The sequence below is a fragment of the Hylobates moloch genome, unplaced genomic scaffold (assembly GCF_009828535.3).
Source record: "Hylobates moloch isolate HMO894 unplaced genomic scaffold, HMol_V3 SCAFFOLD_1, whole genome shotgun sequence".
NCBI lineage: Eukaryota > Metazoa > Chordata > Mammalia > Primates > Hylobatidae > Hylobates > Hylobates moloch.
The window spans coordinates 99,614,216-99,635,512 of record NW_026652276.1 but is presented as its reverse complement, the minus strand read 5'-3'; the positions used below and the strand labels follow the sequence as shown (position 1 = coordinate 99,635,512).

The 21,297-nt window shown below is 49.4% G+C and overlaps 2 protein-coding genes across 18 annotated transcripts in view; one reads left to right on the top strand and one right to left on the bottom strand.

Annotated features, from left to right (window-relative positions):
• Positions 1 to 13,234, bottom strand: part of STAG3 (STAG3 cohesin complex component) — a 45,117-nt gene extending 31,883 nt beyond the window's left edge. For 11 of the 17 annotated variants that reach the window (XR_009214669.1, XR_009214681.1, XR_009214676.1 and 8 more), the window contains exons 1-8: positions 13,079 to 13,234; positions 10,363 to 10,542; positions 8,853 to 8,955; positions 8,198 to 8,314; positions 4,747 to 4,843; positions 2,485 to 2,561; positions 1,998 to 2,202; positions 1,417 to 1,568 (exon numbers count right to left, since the gene is read on the bottom strand). Coding sequence is in view for 8 of the 17 variants with exons in the window: in XM_058443390.1 (XP_058299373.1) it covers positions 1,417 to 1,568; positions 1,998 to 2,202; positions 2,485 to 2,561; positions 4,747 to 4,843; positions 8,198 to 8,314; positions 8,853 to 8,955; positions 10,363 to 10,478 (867 nt within the window). In the remaining 9 variants the exon portion in view is untranslated. Of the gene's footprint in view, positions 1 to 1,416; positions 1,569 to 1,997; positions 2,203 to 2,484; positions 2,562 to 4,746; positions 4,844 to 8,197; positions 8,315 to 8,852; positions 8,956 to 10,362; positions 10,543 to 11,343; positions 11,463 to 11,701; positions 11,816 to 12,685; positions 12,898 to 13,022; positions 13,043 to 13,078 lie in introns of those variants that run through there. The other 6 variants (XR_009214673.1, XR_009214671.1, XR_009214670.1 and 3 more) reach the window with 6 other exon arrangements.
• A 161-nt stretch (positions 13,235 to 13,395) lies between these two features.
• On the top strand, positions 13,396 to 21,002 carry GPC2 (glypican 2). Its single transcript, XM_032756044.2, has 10 exons — positions 13,396 to 14,066; positions 14,737 to 14,895; positions 15,208 to 15,530; positions 16,336 to 16,416; positions 17,104 to 17,266; positions 18,380 to 18,510; positions 18,673 to 18,819; positions 18,921 to 19,060; positions 19,180 to 19,355; positions 20,115 to 21,002. Exons 1-10 carry the CDS (start codon positions 13,901 to 13,903, stop codon positions 20,366 to 20,368), a joined length of 1,740 nt encoding a protein of 579 aa, XP_032611935.1. The 5' UTR covers positions 13,396 to 13,900; the 3' UTR covers positions 20,369 to 21,002.
• Positions 21,003 to 21,297: the final 295 nt, after the last annotated feature.

The following is a 21,297-nucleotide window of genomic DNA, read 5'->3' as shown; positions in this document are numbered from 1 at the left end:
AAAAGAGTAACTCACAAAGGAGCAGAGTGAAATAAAGATTCAAGAGCCTATATACATTTATAAGTGGAGAGAAGAAAATAGTAGGGAGGAAGAAATTTAGGATAAAATGGGGGCATTATAATGATAATTGATTAAGCAAGAGCACAGAGAAGCCAAAAAAGAAAAAGAAAAAAGAAAGATTCGCACTAGTGTACATAATTTAAGACCCGGGATAGATTAATACTCATAAGCTTTTAAGATCAACCTGATAATGAAAAATAACAAAAGAGAATGAGGGAAGTGGAAAGTTTCCTTCTCTAGTGATTTAGAATGGAAGAGATCTTGGCCGGGCGCGGTGGCTCACGCTTGTAATCCTAGCACTTTGGGAGGCCGAGGCGGTCAGGAGATCGAGACCACGGTGAAACCCCATCTCTACTAAAAATACAAAAAATTAGCCGGGCGTGGTGGCGGGCGCCTGTAGTCCCAGCTACTCGGAGAGGCTGAGGCAGGAGAATGGCGTGAACTCGGGAGGCGGAGCTTGCAGTGAGCTGAGATTGCGCCACTGCACTCCAGCCTGGGCGACACAGCGAGACTCTGTCTCAAAAAAAAAAAAAAAAAAATAGAATGGAAGAGATCTTTTGTGAGGGCTAGAGAAACAGCCAAATGATATGGTGAGTCCTGCCAACCTCATAGGAGGGGTCTTAGACACTAACAGAGAGTGAGGAGAAAACATCAGTAGTGTCACTCTTATGACAGACCCAGCTGATTAAAGATTTCATCAGTGTAAAAGATTTTGCTATGGCTTATGCCCCTCAGTGGTCATCTTTAAGTTTAAAAGGAAACAAACAAGTATCTACTATGAGCCAAGTGAGGCAATTTACTCATCTCATTTATTCTTCACAAAAAGGTGAGATTATTCCTTTTTTTTAAAGAAAAGAAAACTGAAGAGAGGTTACATAAGGCTATGGAGCTAGTGACTAAATGGAACAGAATTTAAAGCCAGGAGTTCACTGGGAGGCCTGTTTTCTTTCCATTCCTTGAAAATTTGGCCTCCCTTGTCAATGGTTGGCTTTTAGTACTCCTGCAGTCACTTGCACACTGCACACTTGACAAGTAGGTCAAAACTTAATTCCCTGCATGACAGTCAGGTACAGCACTTAAACACTCCTGACGATGAGTGCTGACAAAAAAAAAAAAAAAAAAAATGAGCAAAAGTGGAATTAGAGAGAACTCTAAATTACACATTATTTGTTGAGCCCACAACCCAGAAACAAGATGAGCATGCAATGACCCCTTACAGGATGGGTCTATGAAACTATTGCCAGACTCCATTATTCATGATCTCGAAAGACTGCCTAGGGCCTGATAAGGGGGTCTGTGGCAGAAGTGGGTGCAAGTTGGGAAAAAGGGAAGGAGGAAGCAGGGAACACTCCTCACCTCTTTGCGTTTCTCCAACAGGCTCTCCAGCCGCTCAGGTGCCCTCTGCCCTGGCCCCTTGTTTCTTTCAGCCTCATACTGACGCTGATTGTTATCTTGGTGCAGACTCAGTTGGAGGGCAACTTTTACCAGGGAGGTCATCAGTTTCATAGCTTTGAGTAAGGAAAAAGAGATAAAGAAATCATTATTTAGGTCAGAGGAGAGAGGATGAGTAGAAGGAAAAAACAGAAGCAAAGAAGGGCAATGAAAATGAGAAGCCAGAGCAGGGTGACCCTAAAATCCTAAAGACTGCCTGTCCTGGAATGGATTGTTTCCCTCTAACTCTTGTGGTCTTCTTTTAACCATCAGCATACCCCTAGTGGTGAGCTCTGACAAAAATATTAAGCCTGAAAATTGTTGCTGTGATCTACCCCTTCTCAAAACTCCACTAGTGAGAAACTGGATTGAAGTTTAGGATAAAAGAGGCATGGCCTTGAAGTGAAGAGCCAAGATGCAGGTAGGAAAGACGACCCTGAATCAGAGAACGGAGGAAAGCCCTATAAATCCCCAGGAGAATGTCCAGAGTAAAAATGAATGCTCACCAGCCAGGGTGCTAGTATGACGGAAGGCACGGACTTGGGAGTCTGAAAGGCCAGTGAGCAGGGAGATGAGGTTGTCCATAGGGAAGGCATCATAGAGGAGGCTGTACTGGCACTGACAGACCAATGTCCTCACAAATTCACAGAAGCTGCCCTGGAACTTCTTCCAGGATGGACCTGGAGCTATCAGAGGGTAGTCCCCTGAGTCCTACAAAAGGATGTATGAAAAGGATGGGAAAGTTATTACCAGGTCCATGAAGTCATAGGGGCTTGGATGTCAAAACCCAATAGTCTAGTAAAAATATCTGTTATACCTCATTTCCTGGTATTCTCCCCAATTTGAGAGGCATATTCAGATCTCTTTTACCCCCAAGAGACTGAATTCCTCCTTCTAAAAGCTACCCTATTTCACAGAATCAAAAAGAAGGGGATAATAGGCATTGTGTTTTGAAATAAGAGGGGTAAGAGGATCCTGGTCGTCTTCTTCCACCTCATTAAACTGCTCTGTTAGGTGCTGGATGATCTCTGAGTTGGACATCTTCTTGAACATCTCAGGGGTCACAGTGCCTAAAGAATGAAGGATATGAGGTGCTTACAAGGAAAATAACAGGATGCTGTGATCATTTACAGATATACCTGAAGATGAGCAAGGAAATATTCTGCAAAGAGCTTAGGTGGGGAATCAGAAGACCCCTGTCAACAGTCTGCCAACATCCAACTACGTATCTGCTATAAGGCGATCTCTCTAAAAACCCAAAGGAAGGGAGCCACAGGTTATGGTGTAGACATGACCAAATCCAAGAACCACACCTCACACAACCAGGCTGAAAATTGCACAGAAATGGCATCAAGAAACCCCAATCACAAACATACAAATCTCTTAAGCGGATGGACCCCAAGTTCCTGAGGAATATGTGCTTTGCCAAGAAGCACAACAAGAACAGCCTAAAGAAGATGCAGGCCGGCCGGGCGCAGTCGGTCATGCCTGTAATTCCAGCACTTTGGGAGGCCAAGGCGGGCGAATCACAAGGTCAGGAATTTGAGACTAGCCTGGCCAACATGGTGAAACCCCGTCTCTACTAAAAATGCAAAAAATGAGCTGGGCGTAGTGGTGGGTGCCTGTAATCCCAGCTACTCGGGAGGCTGAGGCAGAAGAATCGCTTGAACCCGGGAGGCGGAGGTTGCAGTGAGCTGAGATCGCACTACTGCACTCCAGCCTGGGCAACAAGTGAGACTCTGTCTCAAAAAAAAGAAAAAAAAAAAAAAAGAAGCCGATGCAGGGCAACAATGCCAGGGCCATGAGTGCACATGCTGAGGCTATCAAGTCCCTCGTAAAGCCCAAGGAGGTTAAGCCCACTTGCCTACACTGCCCACCCCAAGCTTGAGAAGCATGCTTGTGCCCACAATGCCAAGGGGCTCAGGCTGTGCCAGCCAAAGGCCAAGGATCAAATGAAGGCCCAGGCTGCAGCTCCACCTTCAGTTCCAGCTCAGGCTCCCAAAAGTACCCAGGCCTGTACGAAGGCTTTAGAGTAGAGATCTCTGTCTGCCAGCGTGAGGACAGAAAGACTGGTGTCCCCTTGCACTATTTATACAAATAAACCTGAGGCAGGATTTCTTTTAAAAAAAGAAAAAAAAAAGGAATCAAGCAGTGAAAAACTGTGCCAAAAAACGACGACAACGACGACAAAAAACAACAACAACAACAACAAAAAAAAAACAGGCCAGGTGCAATGGCTCACGCCTGTAATACCAACACTTTGGGAAGTTGAGGCAGGGGGATCGCCTGAGGTCAGGAGTTCAAGATCAGCCTGGTGAAACCCCATCTCTACTAAAAATACAAAAATTAGCCATGTATGGTGGCAGACGCCTGTAATCCCAGCTACTTGGGAGGCTGAGGCACGAGAATCGCTTAAACCCAGGATGTAGAGGTTGCAGTGAGCCAAGATCGTGCCACTGCACTCTAGCCTGGGCAATAGAGTGAGACTCTGTCTCAAAAAAAAAAAAAAAAAGGAAAAAAAAAAAAAAGAGAGAGCAATAAAACTAAGCCAGATGCTGATTTCTTATATAATACAACCTGACTGAGACCATCTGTCCCAATCAACTAAGCCATGGCAATAAGAGTTCTGGGGGTACCACAGCTACAGAGGAGAAATATGGGCAAAGTAGCTGGGAAACAAAGAATAAGATTATTGCATCTAGAAAGACTAAAGGGTGTCTTCAAATTTGTGCCATAACATAAGCATGATTACTTCTTTTTCCCTAAAGTGTCTTGCCTCTAAACCAACATGGTTCCCTACTGGATCACTTCCCGTATTTATCAATAAAAAATTTAGTTAAAGAAGTGAAACTTTTCTTTTTTTTTTTTTGAAGACAGTCTGGCTCTGTCGCCCAGGCTGGAGCGCAGTGGCACTATCCCGGCTCACTATAACCTCCACCTCCTGGGTTCAAGCAATTCTACAGGCATGAGCCACCATATCCAGATAAATTTTTTGTATTTTAGAAGGGGTTTCACCATGTTTCCCAGGCTGGTTTTAAACTCCTGACCTCAAGTGATCCGCCTGCCTCAGCTTCCCAAAGTGCTGGGATTACAGGCGTGAGTCACAGTGCCCGGCCTAAATAAGTAAAATTTTTCTAATGCTTTACCATCTTCCTTTATTTAGGAAATGTCTAATCCTACTTATCTAAATGGAGAATAATTTCATAACACAGGAACAAAAGGCTGGGAATTAGAAAGGGGAAGCAGTTTCCTCACCTTTACATCCGCAAGATTGGATGAAAAAGTTAACAAGCTCCAGAAATCCTGCATCCTGGTCTTGCTTGTAGCTATCCAGCCACTCATCTACCAAAGACTAGGGAAAAAAAATGTAGATGACTTCTATTTCTGGCAATATGACAGCACAGAAATCCTACATGATCTTCCCAGTTGAACCATCTAAACTTCTGTAAAACATTTAAAACATCTTTCACAATGTACTGGTGAACTGGAATGAAAGGTAAAATTTCATATAGGCCAAAAATGAGGTGTAAGTAGCAACCCTGGGAGGTAAGCAAACTGACTTTTGCCCTAAAGGTTTCATTAATCCCTGGGGACCCCGACTTTGTATCCAGATGGCTGCATGGAGTGCAGAGCACAGGAGGTAGAGCCTAAGCTTTTTCCAAGACGAGTAGTCCAAGAGGAGGCACCTAAATAAAGCTGGGTCCTGCAAAGAGTCACATCCTCAAGGAAGTGAGATTGAACACTAAACCTACAGGGCAGATGGCGACAGCAAGAAAACTAGCTTGTTATGACCTGAGGGTGCAGCGGAGGGAAAAAAAATAATTCTTCCTTGAGAATTCATAACCATAGTGAGCCCTCAGATCTGGATTTGCGATCAAGATTCACACCACATACATGATCAGAATAATCTTTTTTTCTTTTCCTTTTTTTTTGTTTTTTTTGAGATGGAGTCTCACTCTGTAGCCCAAGCTGGAGTGCAATGGCGTGATCTCGGCTCACTACAACCTCCACCTCCCAGGTTCAAGCAATTCTCCTGCTTCAGCCTCACAAGTAGCTGGGATTACAGGTGTGTGCCACCACACCTGGTTAATAGCTAATTTTTGTATTTTTAGTAGAGACAGGGTTTCACCATATTGGCCAGGCTGGTCTCGAACTCCTGACCTCAAGTGAGATCCACCTTAGCCTCCCAAAGTGCTGGGATTACAGGCATGAGCCACCACACCCAGCCCAGAATAATCATTCAGATAATTAAAAGTGATTCAGGCTGGGAGCCGTAACCCAAGTAAAGTGAAACTCATGTTGCCCAGGCTGGTCTACCAAAACCAGAATAGTCAGGCATGGTGGCGCATGCCTATAGTCCCAGCTATGAAAGAGACTGAGGTGGGAAGATCACCACCTCACCACTGAGGGAGGTCAAACCAGCAGGGAGCCGTGATAGCACCACTGCACTCCAGCCTAGAAAGAATGAGACCCTGTCTCAAAAAAAAAAAAGAAAAAGTGATTCTGGAGTGTCCCCAGACAACTGTCAAAGCAAAAGCAGGTTCCTCTCTTAAAAACCCAGATTTGGCCTACGCCCCAAAGAATTCTGGCACATAAGAGCTCCAGGGAAAACAAGTGGCTCACAATAAAACCTAGTAAAACATATAAAGAAACAAGGCACTGACAGAATTATATTCACAAAGACTTTAGATAATAATCTATCATAGATTATAAAATGACCATGTTTAATAAAAGTTTAAAAATAAAAGACAGGGAGAATGGGCTAAAAAAAGAAATAAAAGGCCTGGCGTGGTGGCTCACACCTGTAATCCCAACACTTTGGAAGGCCGAGGCGGGCGGATCACAAGGTCAAAAGATCGAGACCATCCCGGCCAACACGGTGAAACCCCGTCTCTGCTAAAAATACAAAAATTAGTTGGGCGTGGTGGCATGCACCTGTAATCCCAGCTACTTGGGAGGCTGAGGCAGGAGAATTGTGTGAACCTGGGAGGCGGAGGTTGCAGTGAGCCAAGATCGCGTCACTGCACTCCAGCCTAGCGACAGAGCAAGAGTCCGTCTCAAAAAAAAAAAAAAAAAAACTAACACGCTGTACAACTGCATATAAGGTGGAAAAGACAACTGGAATTAAAATCTGCTCAGGTCCTTGTGGAAAATAAGAAATCCAAAGGAAAGCAAGCAAAGGAGGAAAAAGAAACAGAAAAGATAAAACGAATGTACCAACTCAATACTAGGCCATAAGGCTAAGTCTCCATAAATTTCTTTCTTTTTTTTTTTTTTGAGACAGAGTCTCACTCTGTCATCCAGGCTGGAGTGCCATGGCACAATCTCAGCTCACTGCAACCTCCGCCTCCCGGGTTCAAGCAATTCTCATGCCTCAGCCTCCAAAGTGGCTGGGATTACAGACAAACGCCACCACACGCAGCTAATTTTTGTATTTTTAGTAGAGATGGGGGTTTCACCATGTTGGCCAGGCTGGTCTCGAACTCCTGGCCTCGAGTTATCTGCCCGCCTCAGCCTCCCCAAGTGCTGGGATCACAGGTGTGAGCCACTGTGCCCGGCCCCTACATAAATTTCAAACACCACATTCCCTGACTACAACACAATGAAGTTAGAAATCAAATAACGAAAATATAACTAGCAAAATTCTGTATGTTTGAAAATTTTAAATATTTTCCCAGAAACTATAAAATTACACATTAATGTGGATAAATCTCAAACAATGTTAACTGAAATAATTAAATCACAGAAGCCTGAATAATGGATTCATTTACATAATTAAAGAACACATTCATAGTGGTAATACTATAATGAAAGATGAGAAAGATTAACACAAAATTCACTCTAGTGTTTACCTATGGGTAATAAGGGGACTGTGAGATGGGGTAGAAAGGAGGTACACAAAGGATCTCTATGACACTATTAATGTTTCATTCTTGAGCTGGGGCTAGAGATCTGAGTGATCATTTCATTTTTATTTTTTAAACTACATATAAGCTTTGTACACTTTCGGGTATTAGAACTTCAATAAAATTATAAAAAAAGAAACAGAGGGAAAAAATTTAAGTATAATTGTCAAGATGGAGCTAAAAAATAACATGGGTGAACAAGGTGCCACCACATCCAAGCTTCCTTCCTGTGTCATGCAATGCCTCTTCTCATCTGCTCTACCAATCAATTAAGGCATAATCACTCCTGTGATACCTTTAAGAAAAGAACACGCTCTCTCCAAGCCAGGCGCGGTGACTCACGCCTGTAATCCTAGCACTTTGCGAGGCCGAGGTGGGCGGATCACCTGAGGTCAGGAGTTGGAGACCAGCCTGGCCAACATGGCAAAGCCCCATCTCTACTAAAAATACAAAAATTAGCTGGGTGTGGTGGCGCACGCCTGTAATCCCAGCTACTTGGGAGGCTGAGGCACAAGAATCGCTTGAACCCAGGAGGCAGAGGCTGCAGTGAGCCGAGACTGTGCCACTGCACTCCAGCCTGGGCGACAGAAAGAGACTCTGTCTCAAAAAAAAAAAAAAAAGAACATGCTCTCTCATTCAAGGTTACCCTTCTATCACTCCAAGGATTCATCCCATAATCTTATCTTTCTTGATATGTTACACTCACTAAAATGTTCACATCAAATCAAGTTTGTAGACACTTGTCCTTACCACCTTACAAAAAGTGAGATGGTATCAACAGAGGTAAGACACTGCTTTACCTGCATGTCACTTTTGGCGGCTTTCACAGCATTGAAAAGATCATTGGCTGGTGGCTCCGACTGTTTCCGGCTATGACGATGTACCACTTGGGACCCTTTCTTTGGATGTTTTGCCACCTAATATGTATAAAAAGAACAGAAATATGAAAAAAAACAAAAAAGGTAACAGTGACATTAACACTTGGTTTCATCATTATCACAAAAGTAGGCTCAAGCTGCCAATTCCACAGCAGAGTCTGAGTTAGACTCAGTCCTGAAATAATTGATTTTTATACTGTTATGAAGTTTATTAACTTTTTTCCCTTAAAAAAAAAAAAAAAGTCCTTGAGTCCCCTTCCTGTATCTCTATATCCTAACGTCCTTTTCTCTTCTTTTATCTTCAAAATTTCTCTTCTTCCTATTTCTGTCCCTTAATACTTTGTAAGTCTTGTCCTTTTATGAACCGTATCACCTGAACCTCTTTTAGGTTTTCTTTTTTTTTTTTTTTTTGAGACGGAGTCTCGCTCTGTCGCCCAGGCTGGAGTGCAGTGGCGCAATCTCAGCTCACTGCAAGCTCTGTCCCCTGGGTTCACGCCATTCTCCTGCCTCAGCCTCCCGAGTAGGTGGGCTGCTTCCCCCACAAGATTCAAAAACAAAAGAAAACTGGCTGACTCACCGGCGTTGTTTTCGGTGGTCGTTTTGCTGCTCTCTTCTTCACATTGCGATTGAAGCTGTCTTCAAAGTCACTGCCTTCATCAGCTAACAAAGAGTCACTATTCCTGTGAGAAAGTATGGTTCTCTTTAAATATAACCACCCTATTCCCTCCATATAAAAGGCTAATGAATTATGGTTTCTCTGTCTCTCACCACACCCCATCTCCACGAGAAAAACATATTCAGATTTTAAGAAAAAATGAGCTTATTGTTAGTAGGAAGGACAAACTCTTTTTTTTTTTTTTTTTTGAGACAGAGTTTCACTCTTGTCACCCAGGCTAGAGTGCAATGGCATGATCTCAGCTCACTGCAACCTCTGCCTCCCAGGTTCAAGCGATTCTCCTACCTCAGCCTCCCGAGTAGCTGGGATTACAGGTGTTTCACCGTGTTGGCCAGGCTGGTCTCAAACTCCTGACCTCAGGTGATCCACCCGCCTCGGCCTCCCAAAGTGTTGGGATTATAGGCATAAGCCACCACACCCGGCCGGGACAAAGCCTTAAAGGAAAACTTTCACGTGAAAGCAATGGAGACGAAGAATGAGGAAATGAGGCAGGGGAAGGACAACCCTTCCTAGTATTCTCTCCGAATAAGAGAATCAAATGATACTCACTTAGCAGGTAGAGAGATCACTGCTCTTTGTAGAGAAAAATAATCATGGCTCAGGAAGTCATCTATCATTCATCCATAAACAGGAGAGTAATATGTACCTAGAGTTAAATTTCACCCCCTTGAAACATAAACCTGGTCTTATCAATTCAAGTTTATAACTTTGATATAATCTGGTCCCCCACAGTAGCACTGACAGAAACAGAAATGATTCAGAGAAAGCCAATTAAAACAGCCAGGGGATAAAGCAGATCTGTATGAAATTCGCTTTTTTCCTTCTGGAAAGATAAAAAACCAAGATATATTATTATAACCTACACAGAATAAACTCATATATGGTAATAAATAAGGATACACAGACCTATTTACAAAATCCCCAAGCAGAAGAAATAGGGGACACCAGCTAAAAAGTATATACAATTTACCAGGCAACAAAGAACTCTGTACTCCCCCATCTGCCAGCTCTCAGCCCCCACCAGAGTTGGTACATGCTGAACACAGAAATGTGTTTAAGAGAGGTTTAGACAAGATGGATGATGGATTGAAAACAGGACATGCTTGAACCCGGGAGGCGGAGGTTGCAGTGAGCCGAGATCGCGCCACTGCACTCCAGCCTCGGCGACAAGGCGAGACTCCGTCTCAAAAAAAAAAAAAAACAGGATGTACTACTATTGTGATGTCTACAACACCTAGGACCGCCAAAAAAATCACCTGGAGCTGGAGGGAGGGTGTCACTGTGCTGAACGAGTATAGCACTTCTGGTGTTTTCACACAGTCCCACACATATTATCATCAATGTGGGAAAACGAGAGGGGGAAGGCTGCCACGGACACAGGAAGTGGCCACACAATGCAACATCTACTTACCCCTCTGAGGTATGGTTTGAGTCCCTGTCATCAAAGGGTAGACTGGCAGACGAACCAGAAGATGCAGACAAGGCCCTCTTGGTATCTCCCACAGCTCTTTGCAGTGGGGAAGACATGGTTGGAGAGGAGGAGCTATGGGGCCGGGAAGATGAGGACCGCAGGGTAGGTTTGGCGATCCAGCTGGGGAAGAAAGAGAGGAAAGGGCTCCTACCACAGCACTTCTCCATCCTCAGCCCTGACCAGTCCCTTTCTTTCCAAGGGAATGGTTCTAGAATTCTGGGGTCAGGTGAGGGGGACCAAAAACTAAGACAAAGGCTGGGCACTGTGGCTCCTGCCTATAATCCCAGCACTTTGGGAGGCCAAGGCAGGAGGACGGCTTGAGCCCAGGAGGTCAAGACCAGCCTGGGCAATACAGCAAGACCCCATTTCTAAAAAATAATAATAATAATAATAATAATAATAATAAAAATAACAATAATTAGCCAGGTGTGGTAGAGCATGCCGGTATTCAGCTATTCAGGAGGCTGAGGTGGGAGGACTGCTTGAGTCCAGGAGTTCAAGGCTGCAGTGAGCTATGATTGCACCACTGTACTCCATCCAGCCTGGGTGACAGAAGAAGACCCTGTCCCCTCCCCACCCAAAAAAAGTAATAATAAATAACACAAATGGCTGGGCGCAGTGACTCATGCCTGTAATCCCAGCACTTTCGGAGGCCGAGGCAGGCAGATCACCTGAGGTCGGGGGTTCGAGACCAGCCTGACCAACATGGAGAAACCCCATTTCTACTAAAAATACAAAATTATCTGGGTGTGGTGGCATATGCCTGTAATACCAGCTACTTGGGAGGCTGAGGCAGGAGAATCGCTTCAACCTGGAAGGTGGAGGCTGCAGTGAGCTGAGATCATGCCACTGCGCCCCAGCTTGGGCAACAAGAGTGAACTCCATCTCAAAATAAATAAATAAATAAGACAAAGAGCTGACCTAAGGCATCAAGGGATTAAGGACAACAACAGCCCAGAAACTGGCCAGCAGGTTGGAGTTGCTCTCCAAAAGCTGAGGAAGTCACACACACCAGGGTAGCCTCAGACACATCTCTCTCTAGAGGCTGTGGAAGTGCAAACTGCCTACTGCAAGGAAATTTAACTCAGGTTTTTTCTTTAAAAAAAAAAAAAAAAATGCACACTGGGTGCAGTAGATAACACTTGTAATCCCAGAACTTCAGGCAGCTGAGGAGGGAGGACTGCTTGGGCCCAGTAATTCAAGACCAACCTGGGCAACATAGCAAGACCCCATCTCTACAAAAAATAAGGAAAAACTAGCTAGGTGTTGTTGCACGCACCTGTGGTCCCAGCTACACAGGAGGCTGAGGCAGGACGACTGCTTGAGCCCAGCAGTTTGAGACCAGCCTTGGCAACATGAGACACATCCAAAAAAAAAAAAAAAAAATCCAAGCAAGGCACACACCAGGGCAGCTTCAGACACAGCCCTCTCTAGAGGCTTCAGAAGTGTAAACTGCCTGCTGCAAGGGAATTTAACTCATAGGTTTAAAAAAAAAAAAAAAAAAAAAAAAAGGGCAAGGTGCCCGGGGTGGCTCAAACCTGGAATCCCAGCACTTTGAGCAGCTGAAGCAGGAGGACTGCCTGACCCCACAAGTTCAAAATCAGCCTGGGCAACATAGCAAGATCCTGTCTCTACGAAAAAACCAAACAAAAACAAAAAAAAACTAGCCGGGCGTGGTGGTGTACCTGTAGTCCCAGCTACTCGGCAGAATGAAGCGGAGCGATCGCCTGAGCCCAGGAGGTCGAGGCTGCAGTGAACTAAGACTGCACCACTGCACTCTAGCCTGGGCAACGGAGCAAGACTCTGTCTCAAAAAAAAAAGTAATGACAACTAAATAAAATAAGGCAAAGAGTGGACCTAAAGCACCAAGGGATTACAGACACCAAGGCCCCAGAAACTGGGCAGTGGGTTTGGAATTGCTCTCCAAAAGCCGAGGCGTGGTGCACACTGCTCCCGCCTATAATCCTAGTACTTTGGGAAGGCAAAGCAGGAGCATCGCTTGGGTCCAGGAGTTCAAAACCAGCCTGGGCTACATAGCAAGGCCCTGTCTCTAAAAAAAATAAAAAAAATAAAAAAAAAAAAGCCAAGCAAAGCACACAGCAGGGCAGCTTCAGACGCACCCCTCTCAGGAGGCTTCGGAAGTATAAACTGCCCTCTGCAAGGAAACTTACAGGTTTTTAAAAATGAAATAAAAAAATAAAATAAAGAAATAAGAAAAAAAATACAAGAAGACCCCAGGCTTTCGTTTCTAGAGGACCAGCACCTGATTCCACCTGGAATGGAACGGAAGGCTCTTAAGGATTTGGGGGTGGAGGCGCCATGAGAATAAGGCTGGAAATGCAAAAGGAGTAAAGGCAGGTGCGCGTTTCCTATTTTTCCAGAAGGTAAAAATATCTACGACTGCCTCTGGGGTAAGCGGCTTCAGGATAAAGACCCTTCCAAGCGCTTAAGAGAGTGGACTCTCAGTCTATGGAGGCCTGGAGAGAGGATTCTTGGGCTCTGTGGCGGAGGCCATTGGGGGCACGGCCCGGGAAGGCTCCTAGTGTCAGGGCCGGGAGGGTCGCGAGAGGACGTATTCTTGGGTCAAGGAGAAACCTCACTGTCAGAGCCTGGAAGAGTGACTTCCGGCCGAGCAGGGTTCAGGGAAGGTCCCCACCTCAGGTCCCTCGGGTGTCTCTGGCCACCCCACCTTCCACACAAGCGCCCGCCGCTGCCCTTCCGGGGGCGAAAGATTCCAGAAAAGCGCGGGAAGGCACAAGACACGCTGTGCGCAAGCGCAATCCCAACGGCTCGCCCAGGGCCAGTAGCTATCGCGAGGCTTGGAAGTGTGTGAGTTGATGCGCGCCACGTTTGAGTCGCGCCACGTTTGAGTCACGCCGCTCCACAGCCTCGTGTGGCCTCAAGCTCTCAGGCGTGCTGCCCTATCACGTGGGCTTGGGCACGCGGGCGGCCCTCTTTAGCCCCGCCCCCACCCAGGCCCCACCCCGGCTACCCTCAATCTCCTACTCCATTGGGCGGGTTTTGGACCAGACTGGTAGTAACCCCTTTAATCTGGCTTCTCAATTGCCATAGGCTGGGTTCCACCCAGGCCCCGCCTTTTGAGCCGGATCGCCACGCCCCCGAGGGAGACCACGCCCCTATTTCACCAACCTCCTCAGTGCCGGCCGGGTCCCGCCCCCCTGCCGAGCTTCCGCGCTACATTGGCTTAATTTCTTCCTTGCCCCCGCCCCTGAAGCCGGCTCCGAGCCATTATTGGCGGGGCCCCGCCTCGGGTCCCGCCCCCTGTCCGGCTCCTCGCTCCCATTGTCTCTGCAGATGCCGCCTGGTCCAGCTATCGTGCTCGGTATTCAGTTTTCCGGGGTAGCGCTCTTTCTCTGGCCCGCGGAGCGGTCCCGCGGCCAAGTACCGGATTCCCGAGTTTGGGAGGCTCTTCCTTCCTCCTTAGGACCCACTTTGCCGTCCTGGGGTGGCTGCAGCTATGTCCGCGCTGCGACCTCTCCTGCTTCTGCTGCTGCCTCTGTGTCCCGGTCCTGGTCCCGGACCCGGGAGCGAGGCAAAGGTCACCCGGAGTTGTGCAGAGACCCGGCAGGTGCTGGGGGCCCGGGGATATAGCTTAAACCTAATCCCTCCCGCCCTGATCTCAGGTGAGGAGAAAGAGGAAGACTAGAGAATTGGGGGTGGGGGCGGGGGCGGGGGCGGGGCCTCCTCATCTCACAATAACTCTTCCCTTTCAGAGTGACCGTTATACTAATCTTTTCATCCCACAGTAATGTCTGTTCTCCTCCTGTAACTTCCTTACCGGGGTCACAATAACCCTCCTATGCACAGAATAGCGCTCTTACTCCATCTTCACCCCAGGAATCCCCTCCTAATTAACATCCCCCTATGTGTTTCTTTCTTCACAGCCATGTTCTCCTCGCTGTTTCTATTAGCCCCTTCTATGAGAATACTTTATTGCTCACCAAGTAACCCCACCCTTCCAAGCCCCATTCTTCATCCCCTAGAAGCTGTTCTCCAAGTCCCTCGAGGTCTGGGGTATGGACGTTGGGGAGGGTCACTTGAGGACACTCTGACCACTGACTTGGCCCTCAGGGCAGCTGTTAAATAGATGATCCCGTGGCTAATGGGAGTGAACTTGGGATGGGTGAGGAGACAATAAGGTGGAGGATATAGGGTCAGGTGGGGAAGAGGGTGCAGACAATAGAAAAGAGACCAGGCAGGTAGAAGAGAAGGCATAGTCCCCGAGATAGGCAGGAAATGGAAGGGATTTTAGGATATCACTTCCCACCATTCCTTCACGTCTCCTCTGTCCAGGTGAGCACCTCCGGGTCTGTCCCCAGGAGTACACCTGCTGTTCCAGTGAGACAGAGCAGAGGCTGATCAGGGAGACTGAGGCCACCTTCCGAGGCCTGGTGGAGGACAGCGGCTCCTTTCTTGTTCACACGCTGGCTGCCAGGCACAGAAAATTTGATGGTGAGCACCTGCGGTCCCCAAACTCAGCTTCATAGCTCCTCTTGGTGCTTAGGACCCCAGCAAGGCTCCTGTCCCCACTCCTTACTGCATCTGTGAAGACTCCATCCCCTCCCAGCCCACCCACTCCCCAGACTCTGTCTCCAGGGCCCTGCCGTCCCTCATTCCCTGTCTGCCCCATCTCTGAGAATTACTCCGTTTCTGATTCACTTGTCTTTTCTCTTCTCTCCCATCCCCTCCTGCCTCTGCCTGTTCACTTTTCTCCCCATTCTCTGGCCTCACCTGCCTTCCACCTGTTCCCTGCATTTGCTGCAGAGTTTTTTCTGGAGATGCTCTCAGTAGCACAGCACTCTCTGACCCAGCTCTTCTCCCACTCCTACGGCCGCCTGTATGCCCAGCACGCCCTCATATTCAATGGCCTGTTCTCTCGGCTGCGAGACTTCTATGGGGAATCTGGTGAGGGGTTGGATGACACCCTGGCGGATTTCTGGGCACAGCTCCTGGAGAGAGTGTTCCCGCTGCTGCACCCACAGTACAGCTTCCCCCCTGACTACCTGCTCTGCCTCTCACGCTTGGCCTCATCTACCGATGGCTCTCTGCAGCCCTTCGGGGACTCACCCCGCCGCCTCCGCCTGCAGGTGAGGGATCCTGAGGCCTGAGCTTCAACCACTTCTGACCTAGTGACCCCTGAACTGTGCACCACTCACCTCCAAACTGGCGTGCTTCAGTCACCTCTGACCTGGTGATCCCCCATCCTGCATTGAAGCCATTTCTGACCTGGTGATCCCTATCCTGAGCTTTACTCACCACTGCCCGACCCAGTGCCCCTTGGTCTTCTTGAAGCGGATGCCCCCGCCCCTGCCACCTCCCATTCTGTGCCCTAGTTTCACACAAACACTCACCTGCCCTTAACCTCCAGCCACCTTTGTGTCAACCCCTCCCTAATCCTAACACCTTGACTTCCTCTGGTTCAACTAAACAGGAATTATGCATTCAATAAGCAAAAGGCATTTTCTTTCATAGTATCACATTTAGTTGTCATCATAACCCTGTGAGGTAGACAGTCATGCCCTTATTTTACAGATGAGAAAACTGAGGCTCCCAGAGGTTAAGCTTTTCAGCCAGTAAGTGGCAGAGCCGTGGCTCACACCCAAGTCTTCTGGCTTCAAGTTCAGTGTTAGTTCGGATATACAATTTCTCTCTCTCTAAGCCCTGTACAGCATAATCCCTCCATCTCTTCCCAAGCCTTCCTTTGTTTTTCTTTAAGACTATAATTCCTGTGGGGCTCTTGAACCTGCCTCTCTGTACCACCCAACACTCGACCCACTTTGAGAGAACCCCACAAACCCAACCCTCACTGCTCTTGATGCAGTCTCTTGGCTCCAGTCTTGACTGACCCATAACAACCTTGTGGTTTTTCTCACCTTCTTTGTCTTCTCCCAGATAACCCGGACCCTGGTGGCTGCCCGAGCCTTTGTGCAGGGCCTGGAGACTGGAAGAAATGTGGTCAGCGAAGCGCTTAAGGTTAGAGGGGGCCTGAGTATGGGCAGGGCCCAGGGAGGGAGAGGTGGAAATGAGAGAGACCCCACAAGGAAGAAACAGCCACCAGCCAGCAGGACAGGCCTGGGGCTCTGTCTGCCTCCAGGCCCTGGTGTCCCAGGATGAATTAGGAAGGAGGGGGCTGGAGTGAAACCTCCACTGGTCCACGATCCATGATCTCTGACCCCCTCTTGCCCTCTGTGGACCCATACCCTCCTCAGTCCCCAAGGGCCTGCTCATCTCCATAGCAGTTGGAGATTGGATACTGCCCCTGCCCAACCCCCCAGGATCCCTCAATGACTCCACTTCCCTGCTACTGAAGGCCAGATGCCTGGCTTGGCCTCTCTCACTGCCCATCCTCTACCTGACCTCCCAGCCTCACCTTCTGCCTCCTGACCGCCTCCTCCCTCCCCAGCTGTGATAGGCTCACTCTTGTCCTTGAATCTTCTCTCCACCCCTAACTGCCTCTCTAGTTCCACCCCTCCCACGAATCAGAGTCAGCAACCTGGAACCTCCCTCCTCAGATCTGTGACAATCTCACCTGCTGCCACATGGGGTCACCAACCCTAGGCATGGGGTGGGGTATGTGATTTCTGTCTGTGCCCAGCACCAAGCCGGGCTGAGAGCAGCTATAATGTTTGTGGAGGACACAGCCCCACTCTCTGCCCCCAGGTGCCGGTGTCTGAAGGCTGCAGCCAGGCTCTGATGCGTCTCATCGGCTGTCCCCTGTGCCGGGGGGTCCCCTCACTTATGCCCTGCCAGGGCTTCTGCCTCAACGTGGTTCGTGGCTGTCTCAGCAGCAGGGGACTGGAGCCTGACTGGGGCAACTATCTGGGTGAGGGGATTCAAGAAAGCCTGGAGCCAGGCATGGTGGCTTACACCTGTAATCACAGCACTTTGAGAGGCTGAGGCAGGAGGATCACTTGAGGCCAGGAGTTGGAGCCCAGCTGGGGCAACATAGCTAGACGTCATCTCAAGAAAGAAAGAGAGAAAGAGAGAGAGAGAGAGACAGAGAAAGAGAGACAGAGAGAAAGAAAAAGAGAAAGAAAGAAGGAAAGAAAGAGAAAAGAAAGAAGGAAATTAGCCAGGCATGGTAGCACTCGCGCCTATAGTCCCAGTTACTCCTGAGGCTGAGGCAGGAGGATCACTTGAGGCCAGGAGTTGGAGGCCAGCCTGGGCAACGTAGCTAGACCCTATCTCTACCAAAGAAAGAAAGAAAGAAATTATTAGGCATGGTGGCACACGTGCCTGTTGTCCCAGTTACTCCAGAGGCTGAGGCAGGAGGCTCCCTTGATCCCAGGAGTTAGAGGCTGCAGTAAGCTATGATGGTGCCATTATACTCCAGCCTGGGCGAGAGAGTAAGACCCTGTCTTTAAAAAATCCTAAAATTGGCCAGGCACGGTGGCTCACGCTTGTAATCCTAGCACTTTTGGAGGCCGAGGCAGGTGGATCACAAGGACAAAGTCAGGAGTTCAAGACCAGCTTGGCCAATATGGTGAAACCCCATCTGTACCAGAAAAAAAAAAAAAAAATATAATATATATTTTATATACAAAAATTACCTAGTCCCAGCTACTCCAGAGGCTGAGGCAGAAGAATCGCTTGAACCCAGGAGGCAGAGGTTGCAATGACCCGAGATCGAGCCACTGCACTCCATCTAGCCTGGGCGACAGTGAGACAACGTCTCAAAAAAAAAAAAATCCTAAAATCCTAAAATTTAAATTTAAATTTTAAAAAAGTCTGGGATGGAGGAGGGTCCTGAGTAAGGCTGGGGATGAAATGGAGAGGGACTCTAAAGCCAGACTGGGGGGAAACATGAGAGGGAGCTCATGTGAGTTTCCCCCAAACACTTTGCTGCTTCTCTAAGGCCCAAGTGAGGATTTTCGGGAACATCCTAGTTCAGTATTACCACTCATCCCATCCTTTCTCTTTCTCTCCCTCCCTTAAGATGGTCTCCTGATCCTGGCTGATAAGCTCCAGGGCCCCTTTTCCTTTGAGCTGGCGGCTGAATCCATTGGGGTGAAGATCTCGGAGGGTTTGATGTACCTGCAGGAAAATAGTGCGAAGGTGTCCGCCCAGGTACAGGGGAGAGAGAAGGGTGGAGGTGAGGCCCGGGGCGGGGACGGTGTGGGTGTCAGAGCGACAGTATAGGGGATCTGGGAAGAGACTGTGGGGTCAGAGTGGGGAGCAGTGTGGTTTCCCCCCAGGGTGACTGTGTGAGGTCTCTTCCCCGTGCCGCAGGTGTTTCAGGAGTGCGGCCCCCCTCACCCGGTGCCTGCCCGCAACCGTCGAGCCCCGCCGCCCCGGGAAGAGGCGGGCCGGCTGTGGTCGATGGTGACCGAGGAGGAGCGGCCCACGACGGCCGCGGGCACCAACCTGCACCGGCTGGTGCGTGGGATGACCAAGAGTTGGGGGCGGGGGGGGGCCGGGGCCGGGGATGGGTGTGGGGGTCGCGCTCCAGCTCGCCTCGCCCCCTCTCGCCCGCCCAGGTGTGGGAGCTCCGCGAGCGTCTGGCCCGGATGCGGGGCTTCTGGGCCCGGCTGTCCCTGACGGTGTGCGGAGACTCTCGCATGGCAGCGGACGCCTCGCTGGAGGCGGCGGCCTGCTGGACTGGAGCGGGGCGGGGCCGGTGAGCCTCGGGGGCGCCGGGGGGGGGGGGGGGGGGGGGGGCAGCGGGGGGGGGGGCCGTGGCCGGGAGGGGCGGGGCCGCGCGCGCTAGCGGGAGCTTCGGGGCTGCTCTGCTTCCAGGTACTTGCCGCCAGTGGTTGGGGGCTCCGCGGCCGAGCAGGTCAACAACCCCGAGCTCAAGGTGGACGCCTCGGGCCCTGATGTCCCGACACGGCGGCGTCGGCTACAGCTCCGGGCGGCCACGGCCAGAATGAAAGCGGCCGCACTGGGACACGACCTGGACGGTCAGGACGCGGGTGAGACCCCGGCATCCCTGAGCCTGAGCCCCGCCCACTGCCCTTAAGCCTCTCCCCTCTCCCGGTAGTTCCCGCCCGTACCTCCGCTCTTAGTGTTCATTCATTCATTCACTAATTCATTCAACGAGCATTTATTGAGCGTTGACCTCAAAGACTGGGGGTAACAGATCAATGAGGGGGTCTCTATCCTTTCGGGCCAGTAGGGGAGACACGAAAACATTCTTATAGAACAGTGGGAAGCCCCTTATAATGGGCAAAGAGCAGTGGGAAAATGGGGGAGGGGGCAACTTTGGGGAGGCTGGGAAGCTAGGTTGGTGGGTGACATTGAGCTGGCTCTGCAGGGTGGAGTTTGCCAAACAGAGAAGCAAGGCACAGACACTCATTGTTTTCTTCCCTCCTTCTGTCTGTCTGTGTCTCTCTTTGTCACTCTTCCCCCACCCCTCTTCCCGGCTGCTCTCTGCTTCTGTGTACTTCTGATTTTTCTGTTTTTTCCTGTTATCCTCTCTCCCCATCTGCCTTTTTTCTCTCTGTCTCACTGTCTCCCATCATGATCTCTCCCCCCATGTCTGCTGTCGGATCTCTCTCCTTCCTTCTCTCCCTGCCTTCCTGTCACTCATGGTCTTTCTCCCTTCCCCAACCCGGCATCCACCTGTGTCTCCCTCCCCTGCCTCTCTCTGTTTTTATCTCAATTTCTTTTCCTCCCTCTGTCTCCCTCTGCTTCTCCCTCCCATCCTGCTCTGTCCCTCTTCTTCCTTGCAGATGAGGACGCCAGCGGCTCTGGAGGGGGACAGCAGTATGCAGATGACTGGATGGCTGGGGCTGTGGCTCCCCCAGCCCGGCCTCCTCGGCCTCCGTACCCTCCTAGAAGGGATGGTTCTGGGGGCAAAGGAGGAGGTGGCAGTGCCCGCTACAACCAGGGCCGGAGCAGGAGTGGGGGGGCATCTATTGGTTTTCACACCCAAACCATCCTCATTCTCTCCCTCGCAGCCCTGGCCCTGCTTGGACCTCGATAACGGGGGAGGGGTGCCCTAGCATCAGAAGGGTTCATGGCCCTTTCCCCTCCTCCCCCCTCAGCTGGGCCTGGGGAGGAGTCGAAGGGGGCTGCAGAGAGGGTAGAGAAGGGACTTTGCAGGTGAATGGCTGGGGCCCCAAATCCAGGAGATTTTCATCAGAGGTGGGTGGGTGTTCACAATATTTATTTTTTCATTTGGTAATGGGAGGGGGGCCTGGGGGTATTTATTTAGGAGGGAGTGTGGTTTCCTTAGAGGGTATAGTCTCCAGCCCTCTAAGGCTGGGGCTGGTGATCAGCCCCAACAGAGAAAATGAGGAGTTTAGAGTTGCAGCTGGAGAAGGGGTTTGAAGGAAGTTGGAAGTGGGGAGGGGTGGGGGCATCTGGTCTCAGAAATGGACAAAGCTGGATGCTGACAGGGTGCAGGGCAGGGGACTGGGGGTGCTTGAGTAGGATGTGAGACTTCATGGGCCTGGGTTCTGTTGAGTTTTCAGTATCAATTTCTTAAACCAAATTTAAAAAAAAACAAGGTGGGGGGGTGCTCATCTCGTGACCTCTGCCACCCACATCCTTCACAAACTCCATGTTTCAGTGTTTGAGTCCATGTTTATTCTGCAAATAAATGGTAATGTATTGGACCCCATGTGTGGCTTCTGTGCTGTCACCATCAGTGCCTGAGCCCTGGCTCCTAGCAGAGGCCTCAGAGCCTCTGTGACTGGCTCATTTTCTGCCGGCTTTTCACCTCCCTTGGCACCTGTCCCCCAGGAGGTGGGCCTAGACAATTACCCCTGATCTCCAAACTGCCCACCCTCTGGGCCTCTGAGCATCTTCATTTGTACAACAGGGAGAATTGTGGGGACCAAATAGAATCTGTGTGAAAAAGCACCTTGTCACCTGCAAAATGCTCTTTGAACATGAGGCTTTTTTTTTTTT